Source organism: Condylura cristata, unplaced genomic scaffold (genome assembly GCF_000260355.1).
Source record: "Condylura cristata isolate star-nosed mole 26May11 unplaced genomic scaffold, ConCri1.0 scaffold00004, whole genome shotgun sequence".
NCBI lineage: Eukaryota > Metazoa > Chordata > Mammalia > Eulipotyphla > Talpidae > Condylura > Condylura cristata.
The window spans coordinates 40646631-40662473 of NW_004567105.1; the positions used below are offsets into that span (position 1 = coordinate 40646631).

The 15843-nt window shown below is 46.2% G+C and overlaps 1 protein-coding gene across 1 annotated transcript in view; it reads left to right on the forward strand.

Moving 5' to 3' along the window:
- TNS3 (tensin 3) overlaps positions 1-15843 on the forward strand; it is a 129274-nt gene that overhangs the window by 3129 nt on the left and 110302 nt on the right. Inside the window, exons 3-5 of the mRNA XM_012720398.1 lie at positions 1461-1583; positions 6366-6430; positions 9274-9357. Of these exons, the coding sequence (XP_012575852.1) occupies positions 1461-1583; positions 6366-6430; positions 9274-9357 (272 nt within the window). The remainder of the gene's footprint in view (positions 1-1460; positions 1584-6365; positions 6431-9273; positions 9358-15843) is intronic.

Here is a 15843-nt window from a genome sequence, read left to right on the forward strand (position 1 = left end):
TCCCCTCCTACTATGAGTGAAATACCATCCGGTATTTTTCTTTTTTCTTTCTGGCTTATTTCACTATTCACAATCCCTTCTAGCTCCATCCATGTTGCTGCAAAAGGCATGAGATTCTACAGGGGTGAGGAGGGAAATAGGATCAAAACTGGGGCGGGAAGAGAGCATGGGACTATGGTGATGGCACATGGATGAATTGGTATTGGGAAGTCCACTGGGATTACAACTGAGATGAAAAAATGCACAAAATGAAGAATGATGAAACACATAATAATAAATACATAAAATTAAATATAAACAGTATTAAACAACAACAAAAATGCCTCCAGTGTTTTTATAGATTTAGCTTTTCTTTATGATTTTCTTTTCTCTAGCTTAAAAAGTACAGTGTATAATACATAAAACGTGCATAATAATTTGTCAGCGGATTCTTTATAGCTTCTAGTCTATAGCAGGCTATTAGTAGTTAATTGGGGGGGGGGGTGTTCAAAAGTACTGTGAGGGTAGTTGGTGCCCCAACCATATTATACAACGGTCGACGATATATATCACATATATTGGGATATTTTGTAACCATTGGACAACAAATGACAGCACATGGTGGTAGCTGATGCCAACAGCCTTTCTGTTGTCAACTATGTAGGCCTAGCCGCCATCTAGGCACCCCCGTGTGTATTATAGTCATTAGCAGAGTGTGTTGAGGAGGGGGCGGGAGAGGCTGCGTGCTTTTCTCCCCTGCCAGTTTCCTGTCGTTTTACACTGCATTTATTTCTTTATGATAAATTCTGCTTCCCCTTCCCCTTATAAAGGGAAAGGAAAAAGAACAGTAGCGCCACTGTGTGGCGGCTGCAGATTCGGGGCTGGGGGTTGCTCAGAATCGCTTATTTGTACCCATAGCTCTGCCGTTTTTCTTATCACATGGTGGTGTTTTTCTGTGTGCATGAACTGTAATCAGGGTTGAAAATCTTCCTCCTCTTTGGAATTATTGTTTCTCCCAAGCAAATGCAACAGACCCTTATATCCGAGACTCTGCTCATGCATGGTGAGGAGCGGGGATGGCCTTCTGCCTGTTCCCAAATGCAGTTTTAGTCTGAATACAGGAATTTTGGCAGCAGTTGGGGCCAAGAACTCCTGTTTCAGATCTTGCCAGATTCCTGCACCCTCCCCCCTTCCTTTCCAAGCCTTGCATCGTTAGCAGCTCCTGGAAGTCCTTTCTTGAGTTGTCATTCCAGCTGCAGAAAAGTAGATAAGACCTGGGAACAGATATCTCCCAGGGGCCACATGATACTTAATATGTCGTCTTCCAGTAAAGGATCGTGACCACAGCGCCCATTTAGTTTTAGAAAAGGAATGTGCATCATGATTCTTTACTTTCCAATGAAATATGTTAGTAAATTAAACAATGTCATCACGAGCTGGCCGCAGAGATTGGAACTCAGGCAGCTTCTCTCTCGTTGCAGATTTTGGACGTCGGCTGGCCTGAGCTGCACGCACCGCCCTTGGACAAGCTGTGCACCATCTGTAAGGCCCAGGAGTCCTGGCTCAACAGCGATCCCCAGCATGTCGTGGTCATTCACTGCAGGGTGAGCACCGTCCACTCTGCAGATCGTGTGGGGCCTCCTCCCACCCTAAATCCACCTGCTGGTTAGATGTCTCTAGTCATCCTTTAGAAATAAGAGACATTTAACCTCCCAGAATTTGGTTTCAAAATGTACAGGATTGAGGTCCCTGCTTTGCTGAAACTAATGAAGAATACTAATGAGAGTGATCCTTTCACTTGTGTGTGATTTTGTTTCTCACAGAAAAAGGTTATTATTATTTTTTTAATCTGAGATAATATTGGTTTATAACACAGTGCATGTTTAGGAGTGCTGGCTCCCGGTTGTGCAAGTAAGTACAGGGCAGGTTCACTGTCAATTTAAGCACACAGATAAAGAGCATCCCAGAGCTCTACATAGCTTCTGCAGGTCTTTAATGTTGGAGACACAGCACACCAGGCAGGGAGGGTTGTTGGTGTTTTGCAATCATCCAGGCCAGGTAGGTTCACCACTGGTTTAGGCAGATTAAAAGAGAACCTTCGAGCCGTTGGCATCATCCCCATAGGTTTTTTAATAGTACACAGGGGAGAGAAGCCAGCAGGGAGACAGCAACTGGGCTCCTGCAAATGTCTATATGTTCTTCCCTCTGGGCTTCCTCTGGCATCTCTCGTGGTCTCTTCCTCCCACAGCCATTGGCGGTCTGCTGGTAGCCCTCTGCCACAGCCGTTCTCTGTGACACTGCCTTAGATCCAGGCAGAGGGGTCACATCCACACCATGCTCCAGGTGTCCATAGTGACAGGTGTGCCTCTCTGCCACGCTCCCGAGAGCATTCTGCATTCAAGGCCACAGGTGATAGCCACAGAGGCCAGCAATGTAAAAACCAGACCAATTCACTTTGCTTACAGTTGAGCGGTGGTCTCGGTAGGCAATCCAGGCAGGGGTGACTGGGAGGCAGGCAGGAACCCCAGTCTCCCAAGCTCCCATGAATTTTTGTGTGCTTTCTCTGGTATTCTCAGTTTTGTGGCATCCTGTGATCTCGACACAGAGTGGTCCTTTTTGCCGTCTCATCAATGAGTGACACCACCCTTCTGACACCGCCCTGGTCTCCTGGCACAGGTGTTTATACTTACAAATGTGCATCAACATGTGCCATGGGTCCAGGTGTCCATAATCACAGGCATGTTGCCATGTACCCAGGTATCCACACAAGCCTAATTGACTCATTTACCCTATACGCACCCATTTCCAAATGCCTTTAGCCATACTCTTCCCACTAGCAAAGGACCAGAACCTTCCACCACAGTCTTCTGGACCACTCACCCTTTGCTGCTATCCTTCCTTTCCCTTTGGTAGCCTGGGTTCTACAGTCAGAATCGAAGGTTTTTTTTTTTTTTGACTGTTCATTTCTTTTGTTTCTTTATATTGGACTTCTGAGTAAAATAAACTGGTATTTCTCCTTCTTCCTCTGACTTATTTTACTTAGGATAATGACCTGAAGTTCCACGATGTCTCATAAATGACAGGATTTCATCATTATTTATACCTGAGTTGTAGTTCATTGAGTTTATATAAAATCTCTTCTCCCTTTCCTTTTTCCTCTTCTTCCTTCTCCTCCTTCTTTCCTTTTCCTCTTCTTTCCCTTTTCCTTCCTCATTTCCCTCCCTCTTTCCCCGCCTTGCATCCCACCCCCCAGGCAACCAATTAAATGATAGGGAATGCCAACCAAAAATGATGACTTTGGTTTGGGAATTGTCAATCTTTTTACTTTTTGACAATAATTGTATAATTGGACTAGTCTTTTATTAAACAAACTCCTAGTTCCTGTTCATAAAATGTCATCAGACAGTTCATTTAGAGAAAGTCTAAAATAATGTATAAGACACTCTTGGAGATATAAAAATGAAAATATGTGTTTTCAAAAGTATACCAACTCAAGAAAGAAATAAGTATGCTAACCTTCATCTTTGTGGCTTGTGATGAGGTGACTGTTAGGGAACCAAAATTCTCAAAGCATGTGCTTTAAATTTCTTACTGTCATGTGAGCAGACAAATACTATATAAACATCTATGGTTGAATACAACCTAGTCAAATAGGATTTCTTGATATAATTTAAAGAGATCACATAAAAGGATTTATAAAATAATTTACATCATTGTGAAATAGAAATAATCATGGTAATCCACTCATTTTGACCTCTGTGAAGTCAGCTTTCTCCCCGTCACACTCACGTGCCTCATCACTTGACATCTTCTTCTAACCTGCAGAACATTTCACAAAATAGTTAAGCTGAACTGTTTTTCAACTAACTTTTTTCAAAGAGGCTACTCCCATGATTGTTTTCCACTGAAATTTCCTATTTGCAAGATGACAAAATAGACTTAGATCTTCACCTGTCTGCTGGTTACCTATATGCATATCATATCTCTGTGGGTAAGAAGTGCTGGCTGAAAAATAAGTAGATCTTCCAACATAGCCAGAGGAGAAAGTTAATTTTAGAAAGTCACCTGAATCATGAAAACTCTCATAGCAGTCTGATTTGTTCCAGGGTTCTTATTGAGACTTAAGGGACATATGAGTCCTTGCACACAGGATTTGTACTTGTATTTACAGCATTAGACTTTTCCAGCCACCATTCTATTGCGAGGTGATTTGTTATGATTGCTGCAGGATGAAAGCATGAGGATGCTTACTTTCATAGTCAGAGTTGGCAGTAGACCTCCTTTTTCCTGTCTGGTGGATCAGAATACCCTTGACACCTTCTTGAGCAATGCCAACTTGGTTTACAGCTGGTTACTCTTGGATTCCCTTCGCAGCATTAGGGACTGGAAACAGATGTGGTAGAGGTAGTATTGATCAAGCAGATGAAGGTATTAAGACATGGTGCTGGGTTGGGGGCTGAACACCCATACCACATCTTCTTTATTCAAGCACCTGTCGATGAACATTTAGGTTGTCTACATTGTTTGGCCATTTGAGGATTGTAATTAGCATTACAACAAACATAAAGGTGCACATAGGTTTTTGAATTTGTGTTTTTGTTTTTGGATAAGTACCTGGAAGTGGAATGACCAGATCATGTGGATGCCTTTATGCCCTTTTCGATAAAGGCTGTGCCAATTTACATACCCAGCCAGCAGTCTATGAGGTTTCTTTATTCTCCTCACCCTCACCAACACTTCTTGCTTTCTGTCTTTTTGACTCGGGCCATTCTCCAGTTGCAACATGGTGTGTCACGATAGTTTGGATTTATGTTTCCCAATAAGAAGTGATGGTGAACATTTCTTTCGTGTGACTGATGACCATCTCCAAATGTCTTCTTTGGAAAAGTGTCTATGTAGATCTTATGCCCATTTTTTGAATTAGTGGTTTTTGTCATTGTGTGGAAAGTAACTTTTTAAGAGAACGGCACTGTTAGTCACATAGTGTTCACCTTTCTATCCTACTTGAATTAGGGCAGTTGAGTGACGTGAGGTTGCAAGCAAGAGGCCTTTGTGGCAGACACGTTGTCCCGTTCCAGTGGGCTGCCTGGTGGGGCCTGGCAAGTTGTCCTTTGTAGCATGGTGGTTGGGACATTTGAGTGGGTGAATTTATATAAGCAAAACACTCAGTAACTGTACTTTCCATAAGTCAGCACAGAGGACTGATGGAGTGTCTACTCAGTATCTCTGAGGCTCACACTTGACACGCTTGACGTACTTGTCACACTTTATGGGATAGGAGACCAAGGGATCTTGGGGGAGACATTCACGTTTGTGGGTTTGTCAGAATTTTGACTTGAATTTGCTTAGTCTTTCTCTTTAAGAACAAGCTCAGGGCTCTGTGTATTGATTGCCTTGCCATTTTGGTCTCAAGTGATTCTCGATCACAGGCGCCTACCTTTTCTTGTAAGACCCAGGCAAAGGAGTATTCTGGTCTCCGGGTCCTTCTGGTTCATGCCTTAAGTGCTCACACTTTTGGTTGCCACGTTAAAACAGCCACTAAGCTCCCTAAACAACTCACCACGTTCCAAACACACTGCATTTATGGACACTGAAATTTGAACCTTACGGAATTTTCATATGTTGTGTGGAATTTAATTCTTTGACTTTTAGGGGGAACTATTTAAAAGCAGAAAAAAACACTCTTCTCACCATTTGAGAGGACACAGGTGGTGGGGAAGAGGCCTTGGCTTGTTGACCTTTGTTCTGGGTTCTGGCAGTATGGTCTAGAAGGTGGCAGTCTGTGTTTCAGGGTGAAGGTGGCCTGTCAGAACAATGATGCTTCCAGACACCTTGTATGCATTAGTCATTTGGCTCGTGGTGTCTGCCTGCATTGGCAGTGCCTGTGTTTGTGAACTGCATGATGCCTGTTTGGTTGGTGGCCCCTGTGTGTCTGGACAGGGCTGTCTCAGGTGCTGACCACGTTGTGAGGCTGCCAGCAATCTGCTGCCCTACTACTTGGACTTCTCTGGACTGTGTGTGTGTACCCTCAAACTTTCAGCCTCTAAGAAACTGAGGTCTCTCAACCTGGGTAATTAATCAGTCTTGCTAATGCTTGCACTCAGCACTGTTTTGTCAAGCCTCATTGGGAAATGGCTGTCTGCTCCTCAGCAAATCTGCCCTTAGGGGAGTCCATGGATACCCCAGGTAGCATCTGTTCCTGCCCTGGGTACCTAGCTCCCTAGTGAAAATCAGCATGCATGTGTCCTGACATGAGGCATCGGAATCACCCCCCAGAGAAAGCTGTAAGCTCCGTGCCTTGCCTTCCGGACTGAGCACTTTCCAGTTCTGATTACATCACTGTCATGGGATTCCTTGAACAATGCTTCTTCTTCTGTCCCCCATAGGGTGGAAAGGGACGCATCGGCGTGGTCATTTCATCCTACATGCATTTCACCAATGTCTCGGCCAGGTAGGAGGGAGGCTCTGTGGCTGTGTGCCGTGGGGAGACCTGGGCTGGGGGTGTGTGTGTGGGGGTATGGATGGGGTGAGCTGGCTGGAAGGCTGGACTTGGTGGAACCTCTGCCCTCTGCCTCCCGGGGCCTGGTCCCAGTTCCAGAAATGTTCACACTCTGCCAAAGACATTTTTCTCGTTGCACAGTTGTATTTGATTCATACTAAAGGCTTCCTTGGAGGCATGAACATAGAGTGCTGTCACACTCGAACAAAAATTGTGTTATTACAAGCAGGAAAGTGCTGTGTCCCTGGACACTGTCACGCCCTGTGACCAGGAGTGCACACAGTGCTGTGTGCCTGCGCTGGCATCCGCGAGGCCCCTCTCATGCCTTCCTTTACTCTCTAAGCCTTCCCCAGTAACCAGGAGCTCTGTCCTGGCTCTCACTTTGCAGACAAGGGAACTGAAGCTTGGAGTTTGGCAACTTGCTCTCGATGGGGAGGTCCCTGAGAGTGGGAAGCCAGGTCTGGTCTGGTTCTCAGGAGGTGGAAGAGGAGTCGTGAGCTTGTGAGGTGTCACTGTGAGTGTGGGGGTCGCCAGAGACAGCGGGCCTCATTCCAGCCCTGCCCGACTGAGCTGGCAGCACGTGCTGTGTCCAGACACACTTCCCAAGCACACAGCCCCACTCAACGCTGAATCCCGATTAAAAAATATCACTCTTTATGGGCCTCACATTTGCATTTGCCCTCTCTTTCAATGGCTACTTTGTGAAGCATGAACCACTCCACTTGGCGGAAATACAAGCCTATTCATATTAGCCGATAAACTGTTCTTTTCAATCATTAAGGAGTGAAATTTAACTTTCCCAATGTTTTCTCTGGAAACAAATTGGGGAACTCGTGCCTGCCAGGGAAGAAACCCAACTCTAGTGAAAATCAGATCCCTGCGTGGTGATAATGAGCATTTGTGTGTGTGCCAGACAAATTGAGATTCCTGGTCGCATTGAATCCCTTACTGTAGTGAAAAGCATTTGGTCCAAGAGCAGATTTTGCCTGCGGGCCCTGGACAGAGTGCACCCTCACATTTTTGCCTCTGACAACGCAGCTCTGTCTGAACCCAAGTCATGCTCTCCGTGGGCAGTCCTGGCAATTTGTAAAGAGAGTAAGAGCTTCATTCTTTTAAGCACACCACTGGCCCTCTTTCTGAAAGCACCTCTTTTGCTGAATAATCAATGCATTTCTCAGCGGAGACGTGTCTGGCAAGGGCACGCAGCCAGCTCCCTGGCCCTCAGCTCGTTTGGGCGAAGGTGGTGCCTCCTGGGCTTCGTGTCCGTCCACGTGTCACTGCACGTCAGGCCCTTAGGATGGCGCAGGGCCTCGGGCATCGGCTGCTATTAATGTACTGGTACCCGCAGGAGCTACCGCATTAAGTACTTTTCAGTAATGCAGAGCGACACCATGGCATTTTTGATAACACCCTTTTCTAAATTAACTCTCTCTTAAAATGTGCTCCCCGACACGGTTCCCTGGCTGCAAAGCTTTCCATTCCAGAAACAGGATGTTCTGATTTAAGCGCCCGTTGACATTCCCTGTCCAGATTGCACCCGGTGTGTCTTTAGTATTTCCATTGCTTTTGACCGTTGTCTCCCCTAAATCCTGCCATGGGGATGACATCATTCTCATGGATACATCTTTGACCATGTTTGCTGTTTCCCCTCTTATGGCATCCCCAGGAGCAAAGTGCTCACTTGGGGAGCTCACACGAATGAGCCTCTGGTCACAAACCCCCTCGTATCAAATTGGAGCCGCCGTTCCACAGAAGGGAAAGCACTGTGCTGGCCCCTGAGCCTGGTGTCCTCAGGCGGTCAGCGCTCCTGGACAATGCTACGGCACAGTTAGCAATGGGCCTTGGCATTCCTAGCACTTAGCAAAGCAAGTGAACTTCAGTACAAGGAGTGCTTGGACGTGAGTGGTGGCTGTGGAGTTTTGCTTTTTAAGATAAAATCAGACACACCACATGCTAGCTCTTCAGTGCTCAGGGGTCCACCAGCCCAGCTCCTGAGACCAATGCAAGAGGCGAGTTTCCCTTTGAGAGCATGTACTTCCATGTTCTGGTGCGGTGAATATACCTTCTAAGGGAGGCACCCACTCTTATGTCAGGTTTTAGGGCAACTTTTGTCTGAGACACATCTTGGTTAGGACTTTTTCTGTTCCTGTTCCATTATTTATGGGCCATGTTGTAGGGTTTCCTGGAGAGTCTGCTGAACACGCTGGAGGACACGAGGGAGCAAGAGTGTGTTGGCCACCGTGGCTGGGAAGCAGGGCTGCTTGTGGCAGCCACTTCAGGAGCAGATATGTAGCCCTAGGTTCAGAAGTAGCATCTGACTCTCTGACAGGACATGCGGGTCATCCCCTGCAGCTCCCATGCTCGTCTCCTTAGCTGGGAGATACATGGGGTGTCCTTAACTGTTGCCTCAAGACTGCTGGGGCTGTTGGGTCTTCTCACTGGAGCTGTCTCCTTTGCATAGAACCAGCATGTCAAGGCACTGCAGTCTCACTTCCCCTGTGAGAAACCACAGCCCACAGTTTCCCCAAGAGCTGGGACCAATGTCGTAGATAGGGGGGCGGGGGAAGGGGTGTGTGTGTTGCTCTTCCAGACAAGATTTCAGACCCTGTGGACCTGGCTTCCGTTTTGGCTTGAACATACTCCTGAGAGGGAAATGAAGTCTGAGAAGAGATGCTAGAGTGGATGTCACGGGTATAGAAATACGAAATTCCTTGAAGACGCTAGTTGCCCAGAACAGCACCCCGTGGAACACTGAGATGTTCCGTGAAATTAACTCATTCTCTTTCCTTCCCTAGCGCTGACCAGGCCCTTGACAGATTTGCAATGAAGAAGTTTTATGATGATAAAGTTTCAACTTTAATGCAGCCTTCCCAGAAACGGTATGTATCTGTCCTCAAGCTGAACTGAAAATAAAATGAGAAATTACATTTAAGATATATTGGACAGGGCCCTCCCTGTAGCACAACAGGTTAAGATGCAGCACTCTGAAGCTGTCCGCAGCTACTGCAGTGTGAGTCCGATCCCGGCTAGGGAGGTGACCCGCGACCCGCATGGTGCAGCAGACTTCTCATGTCTCGCCCACTGCTCCCCTCAGCAGTGTATTTCAGTAGGTCCACCTGTTATTCTCCCCACTCTGTTTCTGGTGTATCTTTTCACCAGAAAATAAAAAAAGATGGACAGAGGAGGCATCACTCCTGACTACCAACAATAGGTGAGAAGGGCTGTTATTGCCCAGAGGCAACTATGAACCCCACTGCGTGGGTTGTAGGGGAGCTCTTTATGCCGGCTGTCTCTAAGAAGGGGGCCCATACTCAGCAGTCAGTTCTGTATTCCTGTTGGGTTGAATTCCATTATTAGGTTGGTTTTATGTAGAGGCCCAGGGTTCAGTGCACTGCATCTTTTAACATGCTGGATAATGAATGTTTTGGGCTGTGAAGGTCATGTGGTTTCTCTGTAGGCAATAAAAATGAGTGACTGTTTCTATTGTTCTGTAAGGCTTTCAACACACCTAGGTTCCTAGATGACCAGCTGCTGCACTAGACTTTCAGCTCCTGCGTCCAGGGTGGGGGGGAGCGTCTTTCTTATTGGCTCCCCAGCATGCTTCCCTTTCACTTCTGCTCAATGTCACCCCAAAGTTGCTGCATGCAGCCCTCGGGAAGCAGGTGTTTTCTTGTTGCTGCCTTAGATGAAGAAGAACTGTCAGAGCACCTCAGTGGGGAAGTACTTAGCACTCTCTCTTCCAGGTAAATCTGCCTGGTAGTTGGTGACCCATGGAAGCAAGCATGCAGTTGATTTGTTATTTGAAAGTGTGAAGCAGGGAATTTGCGTAAGAGTTGCCAAGGCAATTGCACCATGGCAATGACGTTCTTGCTGGGCTCCCACCCTCACAATCTGCATTTACAGGACTTGGCCAGCGGACCAGGGTGGAGCAGGGGCTCTTAATCTTGGAGGCAGCATCAGAGGTGTGTTTGATTGAGAGCCTGGTGTCATTTATCCAGCTTGGAAAGATACTTCAAAGGCCAGCAAAAGCCCGTCTCCTTGGGTCCTGGGTGTCTCCATGGCCAGGTTTGTTTGTGTTGGCTGGATGTCTTGCTGTGGGACTGTGGGCCCAGCACAGTGTGCTCTCTGTGCCACACTGAGTAACAGACACCACAGGGAGTGTAAGTCGCTTGTGGAAAAACCAGCATCTTCTTAGTATTACAGTTAAAGAGCCCTTTCCCCCATTTTGAAACCCTCTCATTTTTCTGTGAATTGTTTCCCAAATGATTGTGTTTATACCACCTCCTGTGGAGGAAGTGAAGGTAAGCTCGGAGCAAGCCACTCCTGGTGCTCAGCACATACCAGTAAGTTATTTGCCTTTTTTCTTCTTACTTAGTGTAGATTTTTGATAGCATTGAAAGAATGGGAAAAGGAAACACAAGCATTTTCCCTTTAAGATGCCCGTGACTGTCATTGGTCCTTTGCAATTTGTCCACTGCAAACTGGAAGCTGTCGCTTATGTGTTGTGTAATGATGACATGATGACCGGTGGTGGATTCACCTGTGTTTGTGTGGGTTCTGTTTCTGAGGCTCATCTGTATCCGCAGAACAGGGACATGCTACCTGTACAGCACCTGTGCTGGAAGGTACTCCCCAAGTTGTTACTGAGGGGCTCAACGACTGAGTAAACACATGGGACAAACTGCAGGATGATTGCATCCCAGAAGCACATGCAGTGACCACATTTGTGGGGACACACTCATGACGGAAGCCACACTGAGATCTAAATGCCTCCAGGGGGAGCTCTGTAGACTATTTTTTTTTTTTTTTTAAAGATTTATTTATTTATTAGTACAGAACTGGGGTACAGGTCAGAGATGCGGAGGGTGAGAGGATTCACCAGAGACAGAGTGGGGTGCAGAATAGGCAGATCCACGAAGTACACTGCTGAGGGGAGCAGCGGGCGGGCCAGGAGAGGTCTGCCACGCCATGTGGTCACCTCCGGGGCAGGCGGGGATCGAACTCATGCGGCAGCGGCTTTAGATTCTCAGTGCTGTGCTTTAACCCGCTGCGCCACCAGGGAGGGCCTCTGTAGACTATTTTAAGACAGAAACCATTTCAAAATCAGTCTCATAAGTGTGAATTAGCTAGTTGGGTTTGTAGCTTGAGAAGCTTAAAGCCTCACTGGTGAGCCTCTTCAGAGCTGCCACAACATTCATACTGGATTGATAACTTTGAGGTGGCCACTTGTTAATTTGCAAGAGATTAATTCTCTTTACTTTGTTTCTTACTCTTAAAATCATAAAGCCATTGGCCTATGGGGCCTGCGTGAGCATCAGCTAATCCCAGCAGGGGAACTGTGCTGGGGATGCTGGTCCTTTTTGTGCCTTATATTCTGAGCAGACACTGGGGTATAGCTAGTTGAAACCCTGATGCGATTTCTGCTGTTGCATTAGAGGTGCTGTGAACTTGATGACCCTCTCACTAATTAATATATAATCCTTCTGAGTATTTTTATCATCATGGAACTAATAAATGGCATGGATCCATTTGCCATCTCCTTTCCTCTGTCCTTTTCCTTTCTTGCCAAGGAGTTAAGACAGCAGCACACAAATTGTGGGTCCCATCAGTTTGAATTTAGTTGTAGGAGATGACCAGTAATTGCTTTCTTTAGATTTTGAGCTGGCCTCTGCCTAAGGCTTGGAGCAAAGGGGATCCCTAGGAGGTCCCACTTGGGAGATGTTTTTTTGTAGATGCAGGGAAGAGGGACCATAGGTCTGGGCAGGTAGACATTAGGATGGCCTGGTGTTCCTAAGAACTAGAAATTCCCCAACATTGTACCATTATTTGTTCTTTGATATGTCTGCAATTTTTGGCATACTGCCTCTGGTGTGTGAAAGAATTCTTGAACTTGAGGCAAGGACAATACATAGGGAGTCCAGGAGAGAAAGTGTTTGCTGGGAAGTGAGGCTGTGGCGGTGAGCAGGGCTCCACTCTTTGCCAGGGTGACCCTCTTGCCCCAGCCTGAAGAATGAGGAACTCTTCCTGAAGGAGACTCCCAGCTCTACCTGCCTGGCTGCCCACTCTGAGTCACATTGCCCTGGGCACCGATTTTATCTACTGGGGTGCGTGGAGACCTCTCCATCTAGAATCTATTGTCCCCTTTCCCTCATGGCCCTCCTGGCAGTGATCCTGAAGCAGAGGTCAGACATTGTGCCCTCACATGCCGGGGCAGGGAGTGCTGAGGAATGGAGGTAACTGGCGAACTTGGTCTCACCAACCGAAGGGACAAGTCCGTGAGCACGTCCTCTGTGACCATGAGCATTCTGGGGGTGAGGTGAGGAAGCCTCGATCAGGAGGTTCCTTTGCAGTGACGACTTTTGCACAGGCAAGGGACATTTCATGATGGTTTTCATAATCCTGTTGTCAGGGAAACTGAAGCTATGTCAAGGATGTTTCTCATGTCCAGGGGATTCTAGAGAAACTCAAAATGTACATGTCTGCTTTGGTAAGTGGTTATCAATAATGTAATGAGCAACTGCAAATTTCAAGCTATTCTGGAACATGAATGAAGCATGTGTTTTGTGTTAGTTCCCTACCAACTGAAAGCTTGGTTTCTAAAACTTAATAATTGAAATGAAGGGTAGAAAGCGTCACACCCAGGGAATTATTTTCCTCAAAAGATAAGATAGCTGTGGGAAGGTAATGGAACTATTTGAAAAAAACAGCTAAGTCTTGCAGCTGTGAGAACTCTGTTGACAGAGTGGGAGCTTTCTAATTTAATGAGACTCTTGGGAAGGATTCAGGAGACTTCTGATGCCTGATTCATTCATTCATTTCTCTAGTAAATACCCTGTATGCAAAGTTGAAATCAGTGCATTCTACTGGAAGATTTATTGACAGGATGAACTTAGTGTGGAAACCATGCATCTGCTTTGGTTTTCTAAAAATTTCATCTCTGCTCTGATATTCTTTCCTGTGGTCCCGGTGGTGGACTCCAGGCAGTCTCGTGCAAACCCAGTGCAGCTGCTTTCCTGTCCTTGTATCACTCTCACAGCATGTTCATAAGACGTACATGCATTCATTTCTTTGCCTCTTAGGATAACATTCTGTTTTCCAGTCTCACTCGGGTGTGCTTCTGAGCCTGTTCAGACAGATGGGGGTCTGAGAGGTTTTGGAAATTGCAGAATGAAAATTTGTGCTTCATGAAATTTGAGAAATTCTAAAGCTGCCTTTATATTGGCATTTGTTTTACCATACAAAGGTTTTATTTTCTCCTCTTTTTCACTGATCTAAATTGGTCTGTAATCTTATATGGGTTTCAGGTGTACAGCCTTTAAACTCAGCATCAGTATATACTGATATACTTTGTGTTTGCCACGAGAATTCTAGTTTTCATTCATCAATGTATACTTGACTCCTCTTACCAGATTTACCCTACCCTTCCTTGAGGGAACCATGATTTTGTTCTTAAAGTTTAAGACCTTTGCTTTAGTTTATTTAGTTCATCCATTTATTGTGTATTTCTAGTAACCACATATGGTTGAAATTATGTGTTATTTCTTTCTCTTTCTGATATCACTAAGCATATACAAGCATACACACTGACGTACAAGAGGTGCCTAGAGTGGAGATAGGATAAATGTATGGGTTGAATAGCGCCTCCCCCCTGCCCCCCTATCTTTGAGTCACCAGGACAGAGTTTGCACACTAGCTTCCCACTAGTAGCACCAGCTGGCTATTCTGCTATATGACCTGGCTACAGTCCAGATTCACCTACAGTCTGGAGGAAGGGTGATGCTCCACCTCGGTTGCCATCCTGACCCGGGTGCCTCCTAGCGTCTAGGTCACAGGAGATGGAGATGGGGAACAGGTCCCTCACTGTGAACTTGACCCCAACTAAGGAAAAGTCATCATAGCTGGAGGGAGGAGGCAGGGGTGCTTCCCTGCACTCTGTCCATGCACTTTTCAAAGGCAAATAGGAAAGGCCTCCTTGGTGGCACAACGGGTTAGGACACAGCACTGCAAGCTAGCCACAGCCACTTCAGTGCAAGTTTGATCCTCGGCCCCGGAGGTGACCCACATGGTGTGGTAGACCCCTCCTGACCCGCCCGCTGCTCCCCTCAGCAGTGTACTTTGTGGATCTGCCTGTTCTGCTTCACTCTACCTCTAGTGAAACCTTTCACTGTTCCTGCCCCTCTAGCTTGTACCCAGTTTTGTATCAATAAATAAATAAATCTTAAAAAAAAAAAAAAGGACACACAGGATAATCTTTGTCCTTTGTCTCTCTTGGGAGTAGGATGACAGGACAATGAGTTGGCATTAGGTTTTTTTGGAGACCATTCTGATGTGGAGCTTGATGGCAAGCTTTTGCAATACTACAAAATCAAGAACTTTGACCCAGAAGTTATGATTGTATTGCATCTGATGAACAGTTAACCAAAAGGTGACTTCCACTATTCAGTCAATGCTGGAAAATCACATTTCATTAATCAAAATTACTCTGAAATATAGAACAACCGTAATATTTATCTATTAAGAAGATGTGAAGAGATAAGTTACCTTTTATATTAACATTTTATGTCACATTTACCTGAAACATGAAGCCATGTAAAACAGATTTCTAAGAAACAAAGACGAGAATCCCAGCAGCAGAGGACAAGCTAGGGAAGGTCCAGTGTTGCTGGAGGATGGCTGTTTTGCCCCTCATAGGTCTGTGGAGGCAAAAAACAAACAAGACAATAAAAAACATGTGGTGGGCTCTGGCTTGTCAGAATTGTACTTGCCAGATGCTCTAGCTGGGGCCTGGCCGTAGGACCCTCCACCTCTGCATGAAAATGTGAAATGGAAACTGACCTAGCTTGATGCCTGATCTCATCAGGCCCGCTGCTGTCCAGAGAGAATAAAGGTCTCCTCCCCAGAGTGTAAGTAAGCCCACCAGAACCTCAGGTGTCCATGGGGTAAATGAGCAGCCTGGGTCACTGCTAAGCAGATGGGCTTTGAAAACAGGTGGTGGGGTGAGCAGTCTGCCCAGCGACGGAAGGACTGGACTGCAAGGATGAGGATATGAGGCTAACACCTACACGTGTCTGATTCCTTTTCCTTTGCTCAGAATGAGGGAATCAACATCCCCGGGAAATTCAGTGTGTAACGATGTCTAGGCGACTAGAGAGCTGTGATATTTCCACACAGAAGTGAAGACATCTTGTCATTTAGAAGACAGGACAGGGAGGACGTGTGGAGCCATCTGGTGGCCGGGCCCAGTAGCTGTGGCCGACTGGCCTCCTGGGATTCAGTGATTGTTGTCAGATTTTGTCTTCTAAAAAAGAAGGGAAGCAGTTGCCATGGGAGACATTATGAATGGAACCTAAGCTGAAGCACATTTT